Source organism: Oculina patagonica, chromosome 6 (genome assembly GCF_052425735.1).
Source record: "Oculina patagonica isolate OP01 chromosome 6, crgOcupat, whole genome shotgun sequence".
NCBI lineage: Eukaryota > Metazoa > Cnidaria > Anthozoa > Scleractinia > Oculinidae > Oculina > Oculina patagonica.
In genome coordinates, this window is record NC_135763.1 from 18676284 (window position 1) to 18693969 (window position 17686).

Consider the following 17686-nt stretch of genomic DNA (forward strand, 5'->3'; position numbering starts at 1 on the left):
GAGTTTAGTGCCAGCGATATATTTCTATCAGCGTCTCACAGCAGTTTCGCATGCGTAAACATTTCAATATGGCGGTCAAAACAGAATGCATCGTTGTTCCAAAATTGCTCGATTTTTCTGGGAAATAGGTAAAGAATTATTTCGAATATGGCGGGTTTTAAGCCGAGAGGCTCTATCATCCAGTTCAAATGGCAGGAAACGCAAGAAGGACGGGAATTTCTGGGAGGGATACTGCATCGAAACAGAAGGAAAACTTTCGGTGAGAGCTAATGACACTGTGTTTGATCGAATTCTGGATGCACAAAAGAAGTTGACAGATCACTAGAGAAGTGGAAGATTTGTTCAAGGAGTAGTCGAGGCAACTGCAACTTCGCGAATGCTGTCAGCTTTCCAAGTGCATCCAGAAATAGATGAGGTAGAGCGCTATAGCTAGATAATTTTAGTGTCACATACACACGAAGGGTTCTGCTCCCGGGTTATGCCCCCGGGGCACGCTGCTGGAGCAGAGATCCTCCATGTGTACCAAATATTTCATGGGTTTAATGTATCCTCGGAAGCAGAATTTCCACCTCACAAAATGCTCCACGATATTAAACTGGTTAAATATTTGAGAGCAGGATCCTGGGGCAAATTGAGCAAACTTGAAAATGTTCCCTTGTGTGTACTGCAAGAGGGATTTTGCTCCTGGAGCATGCCCCAGGAGCAAAACCCCTTTTTTGTATAGGCCTTTATAAAGGCACTCTCACTCCAGTCTGCAGGGTGTGTAACATGCATGTGCAAATTATATTTGTGCAAGCCAGAATCCCTGTGCTCCATGTCAAATAAAGGGCACCCCTGGTACTGAGGAGTTGGGTCAAGATAAACAGCTTTTTACCACAGTGTGGCATGCCAGTCTACAGAGTATACTAAACTCAACAAGATCTTGTGTATGTAGAGCCCTTTTTACCAGGCATGCATCACCTACAGTGTGACGCTTTCAAAGTTATGCATTACCCCCATAATAAAATTGAAATACTTATCTTTGTTGCCTTCTTGGTGCTTGCTTTTGGCCAATGCTGCATTCCATTCGTAGATTTTCATTTTATATAAAATAAATAAATAAAGTTGAAAGGCCATCTGAAAGCTCATGCCGATGATATACCAAGGTTGTAAAAAAAGCAAGGTTGATCCACACCAAAGATCTTTTGTGTATCCTGCACTAAATACAGACCGGTCTTTTGGAAGGAGAAATGTTAACACTTCTACCTGTATCCACACCTTTATAACATGATAATAACTGAAATCCTTACTGCTCCAGCTAACTATAAGTTTATTCTTGCGTAAAAATATTGAACAATTTATTAATTTATTGATTTCCAGGATTACTTGAAGCACCCAGTTTACCGCCACAACTTTCCATAGAAACTGTGTCCTACAAGATCTTTTTAACTGGAAAGCCAGCAATTGGAAAGACTAGCACTGTGGCCAAGTTGTTAGGGCAAGGTAACAGAAAACAGTGCAAGTACTGTATCTTGTAATTTATGAACCATTATTTATTCAATTTATCGGCAGCGCATTAGACCCCAGACCTAGGGTCTGGGTTGAAGCCAGGCTAGGGGCACTATGTTGGGTTTATGAACGAGACTTGGCTCTCAGTACAGAGCCTCTTTCCACCTCAATGTAGTTGTATAAATGGGTAGTGTTCAGCTCCATATTGTTACATATAATTATATCCAATATCTTGTATTGCCGATCACAGACTTTTAAAATTGACCTTTTATTTGTCTAGACAGGTGTATGAAGTATTTCTTATCATTTTGACATGTTTTGATTCAGAAATCCCCAGCTTTCATGTGGAAACTCCAGGCATACAAACATCAGTAGTATACTGGCCTGCAAAGGTAAATTAATAATCAACTGCATACCGTAAAATTCCGATTATAAGCCCTGGGCTTATACAACTTCATAAGGGCTTTTGGGTGGGCTTATAAGTGGAGGGGCTTATATCCGGGAGGGCTCATAAGCGGAATATTTAAACGTTCCGAAACGGGCCACGGGAATGTTGATCTAAATACGTTTTTAAGTTAAAAACACATAATAAAGCAACATTTAGCCCTGTTCAGTACTGTCATCTGGCAGAGGTAGGCTTATGTAGACGGAAGAGTCGTTGTTCACACTAAACACAAAGGCCTTTATTGAACGATCAGCGAACGTACTAGATTCGACAACATGGATGACTGCTCGACTACATGTGCTCTCTGATAACCGGTTTCGACCGGTTACGCGACTACGTAATGCTACGTTACGTAAGGGTCACGACGTGTCCCACTACAGTCCACCCCTTCTTGGGTTTTGAGTTTTAACTGGAACAATAGATAACGAGCGATCCGAACAGAGTTTTTAACAAAAACGAAAACAAATGTTTGCTCATGAGTCCACCCCTTCTTGGGTGTTTACTTGTTAAGTTCCTGGAAAAGCTTGACATCTAAGACAAGGAGGTAAGTACCCCCATGTGGTCCGCCTTGTAGCGATAAGTAAGAACATTTGCTAACAAGTCCTTTGAGTTTACCATGTCGGTTAAGAATGTCTCTGGCTTCTGGTAAACTTTGGTAAACTACTTTACAAGCTTCGGAAGCATAACACTGAGGTTTTGATAATGTACTAAGATATTGTCCAAATGAAAGTGCGACCTTGTTTAAATCTGGACTTAGTGTACTAGACACGGGCCGAACTACATTATGTTCTTGCACTGAAGGTGTGGCATTCTGCAAGGGTTGTTCTCGCTCAGTATCAGCGCGGATATCTGTATGAGGATCACCATCAGGAACTACAACAACTTTTTCAATGTTCACTGCTTTAAGTTCTTTGTCTGTTGTTAAGTGCCGTAACTTTAGTAAGTCTTGACGACCGTGAACATGACCAACAACAAGAAAGGGTCCATCATACCTTCTGATAAAGCGGCTAGCTGCTCCTTTGGCAGTTGAACTTGGGGGAGGAAGTCGGACAAAAACTCGTTTTCCATCTGGCACATGAAGATCTCTTGAATTCATGTCATAATATTCTCGCTGAGTTCTTTTTAGATCTGCTTTGATTCTATCAAAGTTCTTTCGTGCCGCAATTGACCGTTTGATGAGCTCTCTGGCATATGAAGACTGGGAGAGAGGTGCAGGTGGCAAATCAAATGAGAGCACCTCTGGAGAGGGAGCATGTCTTCCAAAGACCAGGAAGAAAGGAGTCACGTGATCTGTTCCAGGTATTGGTGAGGTGTTGTGAGCATAGGTTGCAGGTTGTAAGAAGTCTTCCCACAGTTGTTGATTTTTCTCACAGTAAATGCCTAATGCAGAGTTTAACCATCGGTGCACACGCTCCGTAGAGCCATTTAGACGAGGGCGGTAACTTGTGGTGAAAACATGTTCTATGGATAGCAACTTAGTGAGTTCCTGGAGTACTGCATTTGTCCATTCTCCACCTTGGTCACTTTGAAGTACAGTAGGGAATCCAAATTCCAAGAATACATAGTCATACAAGGCACGGGCGGCTGTTGTAGCACGTTTATCCAGTACAGGAATAGCGCGAAGAAAGTTTGAGTAAGGACAAACTGCTGTTAAAATCCACTTGTTTCCATTTGGTGAGGCTGGAAGTTCGCCAACATAATCGATTCCTAAGGTGTGAAATGGATGTTCATAAAGACGAACCTGCATGGGACCATGATGCTGGTCATTGGTTTTAAAACGAATGCAGTCAGGACATCTGCGTATCCAATTCCGAACATGTTTTGACATGTTTCGCCAGTAAAAGTCATGAGACAAGGCCTGGTAGGTGGCTTCTCTGCCTCTATGCATAGACATAGGAGAGTCATGATACGCTCGCAACAAATGTCTGCGTAACTGGATTTCATCTGGTACTACATAGCGATAGTGATTAGGATTATCCATGAACTCATCACGATACACAAGAATGCCATCAATAACAGCTGCACGTTTTGAGAAATGTTGAGCCCACTGTAAATGTTTCTGTGGTACTCCTGGCAGTTTTGATTTATCACCTCCTGAGGAAAGGAATTTAAATACGAGGTTACACCAGTAATCCTTTTGTTGTTGTTTTGCAAACTCTTCCCGACGAAGGTTAAGTCCTGTTTGGGCATGTAAATAATCAGTTGAACTGGTTCCAATTGGAGCTTCCTTTGAGGTCTCAGGTTCAACTCGCTCTGATGTTGCAGGGTGACTTGTGATGTTAGTAAGAAGACAAACATGGCGTAAATAAGCAAAAGTTCCATTAACAGTTTCAGATACCAGGGAAGGTGTATGGTGCGGAACATCTGCAGACAGTGTAAGTAGGAGAAAAGAGGTAACACTCTCTTCTGGAGCATACATGTCCTCAACAACAGGTAAGTCAGGCATAGGCTGACGACTCAAAGCATCTGGGACAGTGTTTGTTATGCCAGGGCGGTGTTCGATAAAGAAATCAAATTCTGCCATAGACATACACCAACGTGCTAGTTTAGCTTGCTGAGGTGCCAAGGAGGTAAGCCATTTGAGATTTGCATGATCAGTGATGACTTTGATTCGTCGGCCAAGAATGTAAGGACGAAAATGTTCTAGGCCCCACTTTACAGCAAACAGCTCTTGCTGCAAGGTGTGCCAGCGAGATTCTGTAGGACTGAAGGCTCTTGAAGCAAATCTGACAGGACGGAGCTGATTATCTTTCCACTGTGCAAGCATAGCTCCACAACCCAAGTTTACTAGCATCAACATGCAGTTCAAATGGAGAATTCCAGTCTGGATGAAGCAACATGACATTTGGGCTAGTGACTGCACCCTTTAAGTCCTCAAATTCCTTGGTGTGATCAGGCGTCCACTGAAAGGGAGTGTCCTTTTTTAGAAGCTGTCGAAGATGCTGGGTGCGAGAAGGCATGTTAGGAATGTAGTCACGAAAAAAGTTGCAGAGACCCAAAAACCTCTTAAGGCTAGTGGTATTTGAAGGTGGTTCCATGCTAGAAATTGCTTCCACACCCTTTGAATTTGGTTTTCTCCCATGTTCAGTAATGGTGTGTCCTAAGACTTGAAGTTCCTTGGCAAAGAAGGTGCATTTTGTAGGTTTGAACTGTATGCCCACTTTAACAGCTCGAGCAAACAGCAGTTCATAGCAACGAAGAGCATCATGGTGTGTCTGTGCCCACATGATAATATCATCGACATATACTGTTAACCACTGATGTAAATAATCTGCGAAGACGGTGTTAAGAATCCTTTGGAAAGTGTTAGGAGCTGTTTTTAATCCAAATGGTAACCGTAAGAATTCGTAAAGTCCAACATGAGTACAAAAGGCACTTTTGTGGCGATCTTGTGAGTGAAGAGGAATTTGCCAGTATCCGCTAGCAAGGTCACAGTGACCGAAGACTTTCCCCAGAGAAATTGAATCAAGGACACTAGCAATTGAAGGAATGGGATAGCCATCACCATGAGTGACACTGTTTAGTCCTCGATAGTCAACAACAAAGCGCGGTGGTTGCTGAATGCCATTTTCAGGTGGTTTACGTACGAGGATACAAGGTGCTCCCCATTCAGATTTGCTTGGCTGAATAATTTTCATCTTGAGCATGCGCTGTATTTCATTTCGGACAGCAAGAAGCTCTTCTGGACTTTTGCGGTAGGGATGCTTGTAGACTGGCAGAGCATCTTCTGTGTCAATGTGATGTTCAAAGCCATGTATCTTGGTCAGGGGAGAACCAGGAAGTAGAAATGCGGTGGGATACTTGCGCAGAAGCTGTTCAAGTTCGTAAAGAATGCTTTGATCCACATGCGCATACTTCGGGGAAGCAAGTGCCAATGCCTTTACTAGAGCTTGATGATACTCCTCTGAGTTAGGATCCAGTGGTGTAGTTGTGGAGGGAACAAATTCACTGTCATGTTCATTGAACTCTGCCAAGTTCTCAGTAAAGGGAGAGAGAACTGAGGAGTCAAGTCCTGCTGCTGCTAATTCTTTCTGCTGTTCAGATATTTTGTAAGTCTGACTTGAAGAGATGGGTGTACTGTAAGGAGGCTGTACATCAGTTGGTGTTAAGGCTGCTTGTCCATTGGCCCAACACATCCAGCTGTCTGCTAGAATGTTTGCAGTGTTTTCTGCTGCATCTTCATAAACGTTTGAGTCTTCATCTTGGATTGGCTGAACATGTCCGAGAATAACATTCTGTGGAATATCTGATTGTTTACGTTTGCACTCGACTGCAAGGGTGGTTGTATACAGAGACTGAAGGTCAGGGACAAGCTGTTCCGGAATAGTTTCAGGTGAAGTTGATGTCAGATTACAGACTGATGCATGACAGGAACGAGCAGGAAGAAGTTGATCATTGGCAGCACTTAAGTGAAATGGACCACTCAAAACTCTAACACCGGGCTGAATTTCTTGACCGTGAACCCATAAATCTGAGTGGGAGAGTGCCATGAGTGAAGTACCAAGCGTAAGGTAAACAGAGACAAAGTTCAGACCACGATTTAGTTTAGAAGTTCCAGTTGAATGGCCTGGGAATGGAGCTCCTGTGAGTAAACAGGTGACACCAGCATGAGGGTTGCCTTGAGGCGATGCTTCTGTGAGAGGATTCTGGAGAGAACAGGTGATTTTGAAGGACATGCTGGGATGTCGAAAGTGGATGCTTGGGGCAGCGTGATCCACTAAGGCCTGTGTAGAGTGCAAGTGGTTTTCTCCGAAAAGAATGGGCCAGGAAAGACCAGGAACAACTAACATCTGAAATGTGGTTTCTTTGCCATTGTTCCACTGTATTGGAATTTCCATTGTGCCAATGGCGTGCAGCTGAGACTTTGCGTCAGCAACAGAGACAGCAACTGGTTTTTCAAGTGACTGATACTTCAACTGTGGACATTTAGAGGCAACATGATCAGCATGGGAACGATTTACAAGAGACACGGAGCAGCAACTGTCCAGAGGTAGAGGAAGTTTCTTTCCAGCGGAGACAACAGGAGTCCAGAGGATATGGCGCTCTTTGAGTGTACCCCCAGGGTTGGCAACAGCGGGTAAGCCAAATACGACATGTTCTTGAGTGGAACTGGAAGGAGGAAATTCACTATCCGAGGGTTCGTTCGAGGGTGGGATTCCCGCCATTAGAGATTGGGTTGGCAAGTTCTTGTGGCGAAGAGCTTTACATCCCCATTTGTGACACTGAGAACATTTATGAAGTCTTCCAGCTGAACACTTGTTGTTTGCTTGCTCACAATTCGCAGAAAGAAGCCTGTTAAAGTTGCGGCATATTTCTGGAGGTTTCTTATTCTTCTTGGCTGGTCGCTGAGGACAGTCTCGAGCCGAGTGTTGGGTGTGACCGCAAATCCAACAGGATCGTTGTTGCTGAGATGGCAGATTGTTTTGAAATTGCTCAGGAGTGCTGACTAAGGCAGAACGCTGTGGGGTTTCCTGGAATACTGTCGAAGGCGTAGGCGATTCATTCGCAGAAGTGATGAAGGAATGTTCGATTCGTCGAGCGGCGTCGATGGCTTTTTCGAGCTCTGCTACGTTCTGGGCTTGGAGAATTAAAGGACGAGCGATATGCGGTTGTAGCTTGGAGATAAACTGCGAAGTAACATAAGTTGGACAGGATTTGTGGAGACTCTCGCCCAGTTTTTCGAGTTGGTGAAGGATATTCTTGTACTTGAAAGCGAATTCGTCGACAGATTCTGAGGGATCTTGTTTCATTGCACTCAATTCAGAAGCCAAACGGCGGCATTTGGAGTCGGTAGGTTCTTGGAATTCTTTTCGTAAACTTGCGAGATACAATTTTAACTGTTCCTCCGGCGGTTTCTCAGCAAAACCCTCTGTACCACGGCAAAACGACAACACTGAACGTGGCCACTCGCCGATGCACTGTTGTTCGAGCAGCGATAGACGTACAGTGACAGGAAACTGAGACGTTTGCTCTTGAAAACGATCTAGGAAATCGCCGATGTCATCTTGTACTTTCGTATCTTGACGGAAAGTAGGTAACTGGAGCGTCGGTAGGCGCAAGGTTGGAGAAGAAATAGCTTGATGTTCAGGCGGGTGAGCTTGTGAAGCAGCGGCCGCAGTGGTTTGTGCAGTGTGAACGGCTTGAATTGCGCCAACAAGTCCCTTGACAACTTCGCTTAAACCGGAAACGACTCCTTAAAGTTCTTCGATAGTAGCTGGCATATTTGAATGCCCGGGTTCTCCACCACTTTGTAGACGGAAGAGTCGTTGTTCACACTAAACACAAAGGCCTTTATTGAACGATCAGCGAACGTACTAGATTCGACAACATGGATGACTGCTCGACTACATGTGCTCTCTGATAACCGGTTTCGACCGGTTACGCGACTACGTAATGCTACGTTACGTAAGGGTCACGACGTGTCCCACTACACTTATAACCGGGGGGGGGGGGGGGCCTTATAATCGGATGTATTTTTTTGTTTCCAGGTAGATGGGCCTATAACCGGGGGAGCTTATAGGCGTGGGGGGGGGCTTATAATCGGATGTATTTTTTTGTTTCCAGGTAGATGGGCCTATAACCGGGGGACCTTATAGGCAGGGGGGGGGGGGGGGCTTATAACCGGAATTTTACGGTATACCCGTTACCTATTTACAGTATACTTACGATATCAGTAAGGCAGTCTAGCATGATACATTAAATGTGTTCATTGTTAGATAATGTATTGTTTGCAGCACTTTGAAATATAACTAATAAGAGGGAGTCAGGACACAGTGTGAGCCAGCGAGCCAAGCCAGCCACAAGCTACCTAAACTAACCAGAGTGCTATTTAGACTAACTGTTGCATTATTTAGGCTAAACGGAATGGCCCACATGACTCGCACGACTCACGAGCCATGCAAGCCAGAAATCCCTAATCCCAATAAAAGGCTAATCGCAAGCTACCTAAGCTAACTGTAGGCTAACTGGAGTGCTATTTAAGCTTACCAAAATGGCTTGCATGACTCACTGACTTGCAGCTTGTCCGGACCCATGTTCTCTTTAAAGTGGTTTAGCCTGAGACTAGTGGTTCAAAATTTCAAATTCACTGTTCTTGTCGCATAAAGAGATACTGTACTTACATGTATTCTTTGTTTAATGTAAGGTCAAACTAACAAAATTGCAGGAAATAAACTACATTAAATTAGACCATTTTCAAGATGTTTAACGTACTAGTTAGTATTTGGTGTTTGGATAATTTTGTCACTGTTTAGCTGAAAGAGAACGAAAAAGTTGTGATGTTCAAGCTTCAGTTCTGGGACTGTGGTGAACATGCCATCAGGAAATATGATCATCTGTTGCCGGTGAGGAAAATAAATACCAGTAAGTAATAGCTAAAATAAGTCATTCATTTTAGACTAGTGACTCAGGTGTGAGAGATTGGTCACAAATTTCACATACTAGCCTTAGGACTTAACTCGTTAAGAACTGCAACAAACATTTTAAATCTGCTGACAAGCACTTAATAAGTTATACCGGTAATTCATTCAGAATTTAATATTAAATTATATTACTCTATAGGCTCTCAAAGAAAAAGCTGATGCAGCACTTTTCTTGTTCTCTTTCACAGACAGGTACTGTAATCCATGTGCTACCTTTTTGGCGAACCATTTAATAATTTAAATATAATTATGTGTTTCACTATATTGCTCAGTGCAGACTCGTTAGAGAAGCACAGATAATGAATTAATGCTGTAATTAAATCCATGTCTCTATTTTTGTATGTTTGTACATATTGATGAAAGGTAACTGTTTATAAAGCACATGCAGTGTCAATGATCACATGATGTGTAAGCATGAGCATGTAGCTTACTGTCAAACCATGATGGTCATTTGAAGACAGGATAGTCCAATTAGTGTACCAATATAGGTTATGTCTGTGTTTGAGCCTAGTGGCTTATCAGGCTGCTGCTTACTCAGGAACACAACAAAGTGACCCCAAGTAGGGCTTGAACCTGGACAACTTGATCCGAAGTCCAGTGCACTAACCATTCCTGATGCCACACCTTCCTCATATTTAAGTTTTAAAAACCCCACCAACATACCTAAATTTCTAAAAATATTTTAAAAAGCATAGACAGTATTAATAATGTATACCCAAAACTAAAAAAAATAATAATAAAAATACCAGCATTAAATTCTGTATACCAAATTTCACCACCCACTATTTCCCCTCAGTACACTGTATAACTAAAATCCCTGACCAATCCTGTGGAGAGGAAGAACAACTAATAATATATGACCACGAAAAGTTATTTTTAAGATATTGTTCTTCTTGTGTTACTGAATGCATTCTATTTTAACTTGTTTTCCACAGAGGAAGTTTTGATGACTTACCAAATCAGGTACATAAAAATTATATTAATATTATTTACTTATTAATATATATTTGGAAGTTACCGGTAGTTACAGAATTGCTACCAACAATCGGGTTAAATAGAATGGGCAAGGAGATGGCAGTGTCAGTGATGAAGGTGGGCAGGCAAACTGAGAGAGATAGCAGAGGACTGCAAAAAATGGCACCATGTGGCGAGGATTATTTTAGTAATCCGATAATAAAGAATAGAATAAAAGAATTTTACTTAGAGGTTCAAGTCAGGTGAAAATATTAACTGAAAATCAAAAGCGGGAACCCAGAACATAAAAAAGTATCTTATATTGAAAATTTAATTCTCTGCAGATAAACCGTGTTGTTGATCAAGAGGACAAGATCCTGCAAATTGCTGTGGCCACTAGGTATCCTTTAATATTGAACATGGCTGAGGGTTAAAGGTGGAAACTGTGAACTTTTTGTGGCAAAACATAGCGGGGTAATAAAGCAGTTATATACAGTGAAAACAGTGAGGGTTTATTTCAAGCCATGTACAAAACGTTGACATACACGGAAAGACTCACGCAAGGACTGCTGGAAATGCCCGGACCCGTCCCCAGCCAGCTAAGGAATGCCGAAGAACTAGGTACGACTAACGCGAAGGTCTGTTTAGTATATATGTATAAAATTTATATCTACGACTGTGTGAAAAGTGCACAGTAAACATTCTACCAAGGCCCTCTAAAAGCCTAAACACGCTTTTATTATCCAACTCTGCTTCGTAGAGTAAAAATAAAGCGCGAAAGGAGTACAAATATCTGACGATATTTGCACTCGTCTTATTCCCCGTGGCAAGTCAGCATTTCCTCACTCGTATTTTGACTCGCCCCTCGGACTCGCCAAAAAACTGCATGACGCGTAAAAATATACAGCGATACTACACATTAAAATGTCTAATAGATATGTTTGTTAACTCGTTTTTTGTGCCGAGTTATATTTATTTATGTATTATAATTTTTATTTTGACTGTGACCTTAACTTTAAACAGACTTGATCAAATCTTGAACAGTGACTTCACAGAGCAGGAAATAAGAGAGTTTGAGGAGCAGTGGCAAGTTCCTGTTCTGAGAATTGCTAATGTTACAGGAAAACGACTCGGTGATGGTCGAAGTTTAGACGGTCGCTCAGGAGTAATGGTAGGTGACTTTTCTGGGGTCTTTTGTTCGGTTTTTTGGTCAGGGGAAAGGCGGTGGTCTCTAGTCTTCTTTGCTATGTAAATGATATTCAAGAAAGGATGAAAAATTCGTTTTAATAGCAGGTAATTGAAATATAAAAAAGCGTTTTAATCATGCTAAAAACAATAAACCTTTAAAACTCCAAATTAACAGATATTCTACAATTGGAGTCTCCTGGCTGCTTTGAGATAAAACGATCTTCATACAGGGAACAATAAAAAGTGTAGAATTTTCTCGCTTATGATAGAGAGTTCCATTTTTGTAGGAAGTTGCTCCATTTCTCAACTCTTTGGCCGAGTTACTATGGCAACGAGATCAGGTGACCGTAGCTTCGGGTCCACGACGAGTCTCCCGGCATTCGACTGGGTCGCGGTCCTCTGCAGAGTTCAAGATTTATATTTGAGATGCATTACACAACGTTTCCTTTGCAAAACTTCATTTGTAATACTGAGAGATGGTAAAGAGATAAACCTTTCCTGCTGACGATTCAAAACGTGTTCACGCTGTGGAAGTTTTTGAGAACTACCTATTCGAATTCCAAAACGATGTGCACATGAGAATAAGGTTGTTTGACATTGACCATGTGATTACGTTGTGTTACTTCACGACCGCATTTTGAGAGTCCAGGACATGGCCTCATTTTGAGAGCACAGGACACGGCGGCAAGAGTGTGATTGTTGAACTTCGTTGTGAATAAAATTTGCGCTAGTGACAGTCGTAAAAAACAAACAAACAAACAAAATCAAAGTGTATTACACAGACAACACTATGGTGGCAAGAAATTCAACGGACCAATCACAGACCATTGTGGCAAGCGCAGAGAAACAGGCGACAAGATGCCTAATGGCAAAGCGCGGGAAAACACAACACCCTTGGCAAGCGCGGGAAACCACGTAACTGGTGCCAAGCGCCAGAAAACGCGACATCTCTGGTTAGCGCGGGAAATGGTGCTCTACGCAAGAAAGTCCTATCTGTAAATAAAGAAAACCTTCTGACAGCTAAACTTTGGTTGACGGACACCTTCCTTAACTTTTCCAATAGGGAACTTTTATATGAAATCTCTCGTAAACTGAATCAGACGCCTCCCGAAAACTTACTATCATCAATATTTAACTGTGTTAAGGAACAGTGTAATTCAGTACACTCGACTGGTCAAGAGTGTAGAGCAGTTTTCAACTGCGTGTCGTAAAACCAAAGTAATCACTCTGGCCAATCACGAAGGACGCAAACAATCCAGTGATTCATGTAGCTTGCACGAAGCGCGGTAAAACGTGCGCGAGCGAGTCACGATTGGTTTGGGCTGTACTTTTGAAACCAAAGCAAAGGCGAATTACTTCCGTTACTCAAATAAGCGGATATTAAGCATGGGCCCCAAGGATGTAATAGAATTAAGGGATAACCAAGAAGACAAAAGCCTTAAATGGAGATATATTTTTAACTGGTATAAGTTTTATTTTAAACTTCATTATATAAATAAGTCTTCTAGTTAGTTCCTGTTTATATATTACCTAACACTTTGTCTGAAAATTGTCAGCTTTAAATATATACAACACACTTTTTAATAAGTTAAGCCATTGTTTACAAAATATTTCAAACTACAAACAGCAACCTTGGTTGGGGCTAGTGAAAGCACTGCTTGCGCATAGCGTTTACAAGTGAATATGAAATTCTGCAAAGGTAAAAGAAGATTTAATCGTTGTTAATTTAACTGAAAAAGCGTTCAGCCTGAACGAAATGCCGAGGCATTCTAAAGAGCTAAATTTGTTAAACGTAAGCTCGTAACCATTCTCTTAAATATACACACTCCTTTATAAAACCTATCCTTAAGGTTCCATGTAACGAAAGATTAACGGATATTTTTTGACATACTTCAAATTAAAGTTAACCTCAATATGGGTAAATGAAGAAATCCGAACTTGAAAAGTGAAGGCAGTGTCATGTTATTCTAATTTTTGACTATGTAGGCAAAAGCTTAGACTGTGATCATTCAAATGAGAGATATTAAGCTGTACGTTTCTGTAGTGCTGTTCGTTAAAGAAATTCTTAAGGTAAAGTTTTAAAGCGAGCCTTTGCTAAATTAACTAAATTAAGTCGTGGTGAACAAGCCCTGTTTTCGCCAAAATTCTCGTTGGAGTGCCCGAAGAAGTCCGATTCATGTTAACCAATCAGATAATTGCACGAACACTCACGAACGGAGGTTGTCACCTCTCCAGTTAAGGATTTTGACGCCATAAATAAAGGGAATGTGGCTCAGTCTAAACACGACTTGTTACCACGGCTGAATTAATAAATTACTTTACAAATGGAATGAGAATCTATTTGGAAAACTCCAAATACTTTTTACGTTGTAACATAAACCATTTGACAAATGTCGAGCGATTCTTATGAATCAAACACAGATTTCTCTTAGAGAAACAAACTTTGATATTCCTATTAACACGAACGATACGAACGTTGCACTATCTCAAAATAATACTTAAGGAAAATCTTAAGCCGCTTACTATTTACCAGCCCTGGCTGGCCCGAGAGAACTGTTTTTCATTAGTCGTGAAAGAACAGCTTTTGGTCAGGTACCATTTGCACAACAATAAAGACATTAAACGACAACGTCTTCACGACACCGCGAATAATTCCTTCGCTTCCCGAAACTAAGGCAGGTCAGGAATTAGGAGCTATGAGCTGGTAGAAGACAAGCGACCAAAGAACAGAACAACGCATGTATTAAAACTTCAAGGAGCACTGCCAACAAATTCAATTATTCTTAATAGTTAGCATTTTGGAAAATGAGTCTTCTAGTTAAGGGATAAAACCTTTATGAATTAAGGTGACCGGATGCAAAAGGAACACAAGCCAAACTTGAAAACGTGACCTCACATGTTTTCACGTTTGTCAAAGTTGTTATTCCATATATTTTTTTTATCTTTGCCTGCGTTAGTCATTCTCGCTTGGGCTTGTATCGTTTGTCGAGTAGTTTTCTTAATCACACCATTTATCATGCGGTTTTCTGCGAGCTTGCTATGTTTTTATCTTCGCGAAATAGTGCTTACAATATAGGGCAGTGCCCCTTTCAGTAGGTTTTTACTAACATAAATTACCAAAGACATTTATCTTCGTACTTCCTTTCCTGTGCAATAAACGTTCGTTATACATATTCTGGTTCTGGTTCTGTTTTCTGTCGTGAAGAGGGAGTATTTTTGCCGCCATCTACCGAGGAATCCTGGGAAATTACACTCAGCCTCATTTGCACGCCAGTCGGATCCCACTCGAGGCTGTATCGATTAGCTGGGTCAAGTCTAACTTGAACGCATTCCACGTGGTCATCGGAGTCTGCCTTTCTCTCAGGCCCAGGACTCGGTTGAGGCGTGGGGGGTAGGTCGGGGATTGGTTGAGGGGGTGGGGGAGGCGGCGGAGGCATGGTTTCTTCATCGCCGTATTCATAAGCGCATGAAGGATCCCATTCCAAACTTGATTTAGATACACGCGAGACAGTGGAAGCGGTGCTAATACGATTCTTCTGCTTCAGTCCTGTTGGTAAGTCCGTGAGTTTATCGCCTTCCTCGAGCTTTGCTAGTCGTTTGGTTGGAGACTGGGGCGAGGTACATCTGGGCTCAGAAGTGGGCGACACAGGCTCGCTTTCTAAGTTTATCGCTGGATTCTCATAAATCCTGACCCTTTCTGGGGCAGCCTTTAGCGCCGTCTCCGGGAGACTATGCCTTGCTTTCTTTTTATCTTTGTCGTTTATTTTAATTTTAGATTTCGGAGCAACTGGTTTGATGACTAAAAAAGTCGCCAAACGCTCCCAGTCCGTCGGTTTATTAGCAGACTTTGGAGAACTGGGTCCATCTTTCCCTGTTTGTTCTGTACACATTGCGGATCTTGATGAAGTTGGTGACGTAACGTCCTCGTGAATTTCTAATCCGTCCGACCCGGCGCGAAATACCAAGACGCCGTTCCGTTTTTCCTTAGAACGTTCCTTGGGCTTTTTGTTCCGAAGGCGCACAGGCGACAGAGGTCTTAAAGGACTCCTGTTGTCGTGGTTACCGTTTAAGTCTTCTGCCTCTTTTCCTTCTAAGAGCGATTTAGCCCTTTTGTAAGGCGGCCGCGTGTTCACTTTCGAAACGTCGTGCGTCGGAACGCCATCGAGAGTCTTCGGCCTCTTTTTAACCTTTGGCGAAAGAACCCGAACAATGATGTCACGTACGGGGCTCATTCGCCGATCTCGCTTCGTGTTTTGATTTTCATCTTTGCTTGTTTCACCTTTAATTTCCTCGCCATCGCATTGGTCCAATGAAGTACTCCTACACCCCTTTGATAGGCGGTGTCGCTTTGCGTCCTTTTCTACAGAATTGCATCTCCTTTTGGGGTGTTGTAGACTTCCCGCGTTAGAAGGGGATTTACTTGGAGTAATCGACGAAATTTCACTAGAAATTGTTGAATTCCCGTCGTTGATTTTCAAAAGCGCATTCGGTGAGGTCGGAGACACACTTGGGCACTCACTGCTTAACCACGTGACGTTAGTATCGGAGGAAATCGTGCCGCACTCGCTTACGCCTTCGTCGTGCGCTCGGGCGCCTCTCGTAGAAGTGCTCGGTGACGAAGGAGGTGAGTGCAAGAGAACAATGGCCTCTTCGTGTCTAGAATTAGTCGGGGATTTGTTTGTGATTATAACAGCGCCTTCTGCTTTAGAGAGTTCAGACCCTCGTCTTTGCGGCTGAGCTCCTTGTTTAAGCTCAGTAACTGGTAAAACTCTTATACAAGTGTCTTTTTCATTGGGACTTTTTACTTCGACAACCGATAATGACTCGAACGATTTCTTTGCAGGCAAAGGGCCCATTTCTAAATCGTTTTGGGCCTCTTTGCTCTTGTCAGTTTTTAAGCTGTCCTCTTTTTGATCTTCTTTCCGGCAAGACAATGCGCTGTAGAGATTCTCCAAATGATCGTTATCGAAAGCGTAAAGGAATGTGTGTAAGCAAGCGTTAAGAGACAATGAAATAGCCATTGTCTGCATTGCGTCTGTTTCAGTTATAATTCCAGGAACTGTGAAGAGTAACAGCAGGTAGGGAACTGCCCAGGCACAAAACGTGGATAGCACAAGAAGAAACATGCGAATCGTGTTTCTGTAATCCACAGTCACTGCAACTACGGGATCTTTCAGTTTAGTTCGAATTATCATAAACACGTAAAGGCAAATGAGCACCACACAGACGCCTACGAGAAATAAATTTATGCCTTTGTTGATGTCCGTGAAGGATTTGCCACTGGCGAACGTGGAACAAAGATAACCCCAGTTGCCTGCTTTAGTCCACATAATAACTGTTGCAATAGTCGCGAATATCCAACTCTCAAACACGTAGCCCACCGCTCTGCACGTGTCAATGTAACGCGGGGCTTTTACTATGACAACCAGAAACCTCTCCACGGTGACGAGGACAAGTGACAGCACCACCACAATGAGCCCGATGTACTTGACGATGAACAGCGGTACGCACAATTTGGCTTCCCATCGTTCTTGGTGGCACTCGGACGAGTCCCCGTATGTAACAGTATCGGACACTGTTACTATGACGATGTGCGTGCCGATGAGAATGTTCCCTAACAGTAAATTCATGACGAAGATGCACAGAGGAGCTCGACGAACTTCACTATTGCATAATAAAGTCACTAGAACGAGAAGATTTGAAGCGACGGCCAGGAGACCGAACGTCCATAACGCAAGCTTGACGCCCGTATTATCGCCAATCATTCCTGGCCAACACGTGTTATTCGCAAACGATTTCGACGCGACACAAATGACCTTAATCTTCTTTTGCTTGTTCTCACAGCTTGCCAGCACGCAGGAATGCTTAGGAAAAGGCGATAGCTTTATGACATCCTCTTTAATGTCCATAACCTCGCTGCACACAGGATAATTACTCTCCATACATTGCTCTCTGGGTTTCTTGTAGAAGTCGCAATGGACACTTTCTTGTTGTCTGTCGATAGAGACATTGACTGTGTGTGATCTGTTCAGAAGTCCTTCAGGAAGATTCTTCAGATTGTTACCATCCAATCCGATTATTTGTAGAGAGGGAAGGCTGTCGAACACGTCTTTGTCTAATTTTAGTTGCCCGTTATTTTTAAGATTTCTGCGTGAAAAAAAAAAAATGAAGGAAAAACATTGAACATCAA

General features: G+C 42.5%; 2 protein-coding genes across 6 annotated transcripts in view; one reads left to right on the plus strand and one right to left on the minus strand.

Annotated features, from left to right (window-relative positions):
* Positions 1-12: 12 nt before the first annotated feature.
* Positions 13-14669, plus strand: LOC144657517 (ciliogenesis and planar polarity effector 2-like). The gene is made up of 9 exons (XM_078517880.1): positions 13-259; positions 1360-1482; positions 1816-1880; positions 9187-9276; positions 9494-9546; positions 10290-10317; positions 10653-10708; positions 11332-11479; positions 11784-14669. The coding sequence occupies exons 1-9, from the start codon at positions 148-150 to the stop codon at positions 11919-11921; spliced, it is 813 nt and encodes a 270-aa protein (XP_078374006.1). The 5' UTR covers positions 13-147; the 3' UTR covers positions 11922-14669.
* The window catches only part of LOC144657470 (uncharacterized), a 25322-nt gene continuing 22133 nt past the window's right edge, over positions 14498-17686 (minus strand). For all 5 annotated transcript variants that reach the window (XM_078517807.1, XM_078517810.1, XM_078517809.1 and 2 more), the window contains one exon: positions 14498-17643. In XM_078517807.1, the coding sequence (XP_078373933.1) occupies positions 14661-17643 (2983 nt within the window). In that variant the 3' untranslated portion in view covers positions 14498-14660. The remainder of the gene's footprint in view (positions 17644-17686) is intronic.

Excerpts from the sequence above, each read along its gene's own strand:
- LOC144657517 (XM_078517880.1), top strand. The coding sequence starts at position 148 with ATGGCGGGTTTTAAGCCGAGAGGCTCTATCATCCAGTTCAAATGGCAG. Across the intron at positions 260-1,359 it reads AAACAGAAGGAAAACTTTCG|GATTACTTGAAGCACCCAGT; the intron begins GTGAGAGCTAAT and ends ATTGATTTCCAG. Across the intron at positions 10,318-10,652 it reads TTGATGACTTACCAAATCAG|ATAAACCGTGTTGTTGATCA; the intron begins GTACATAAAAAT and ends AATTCTCTGCAG.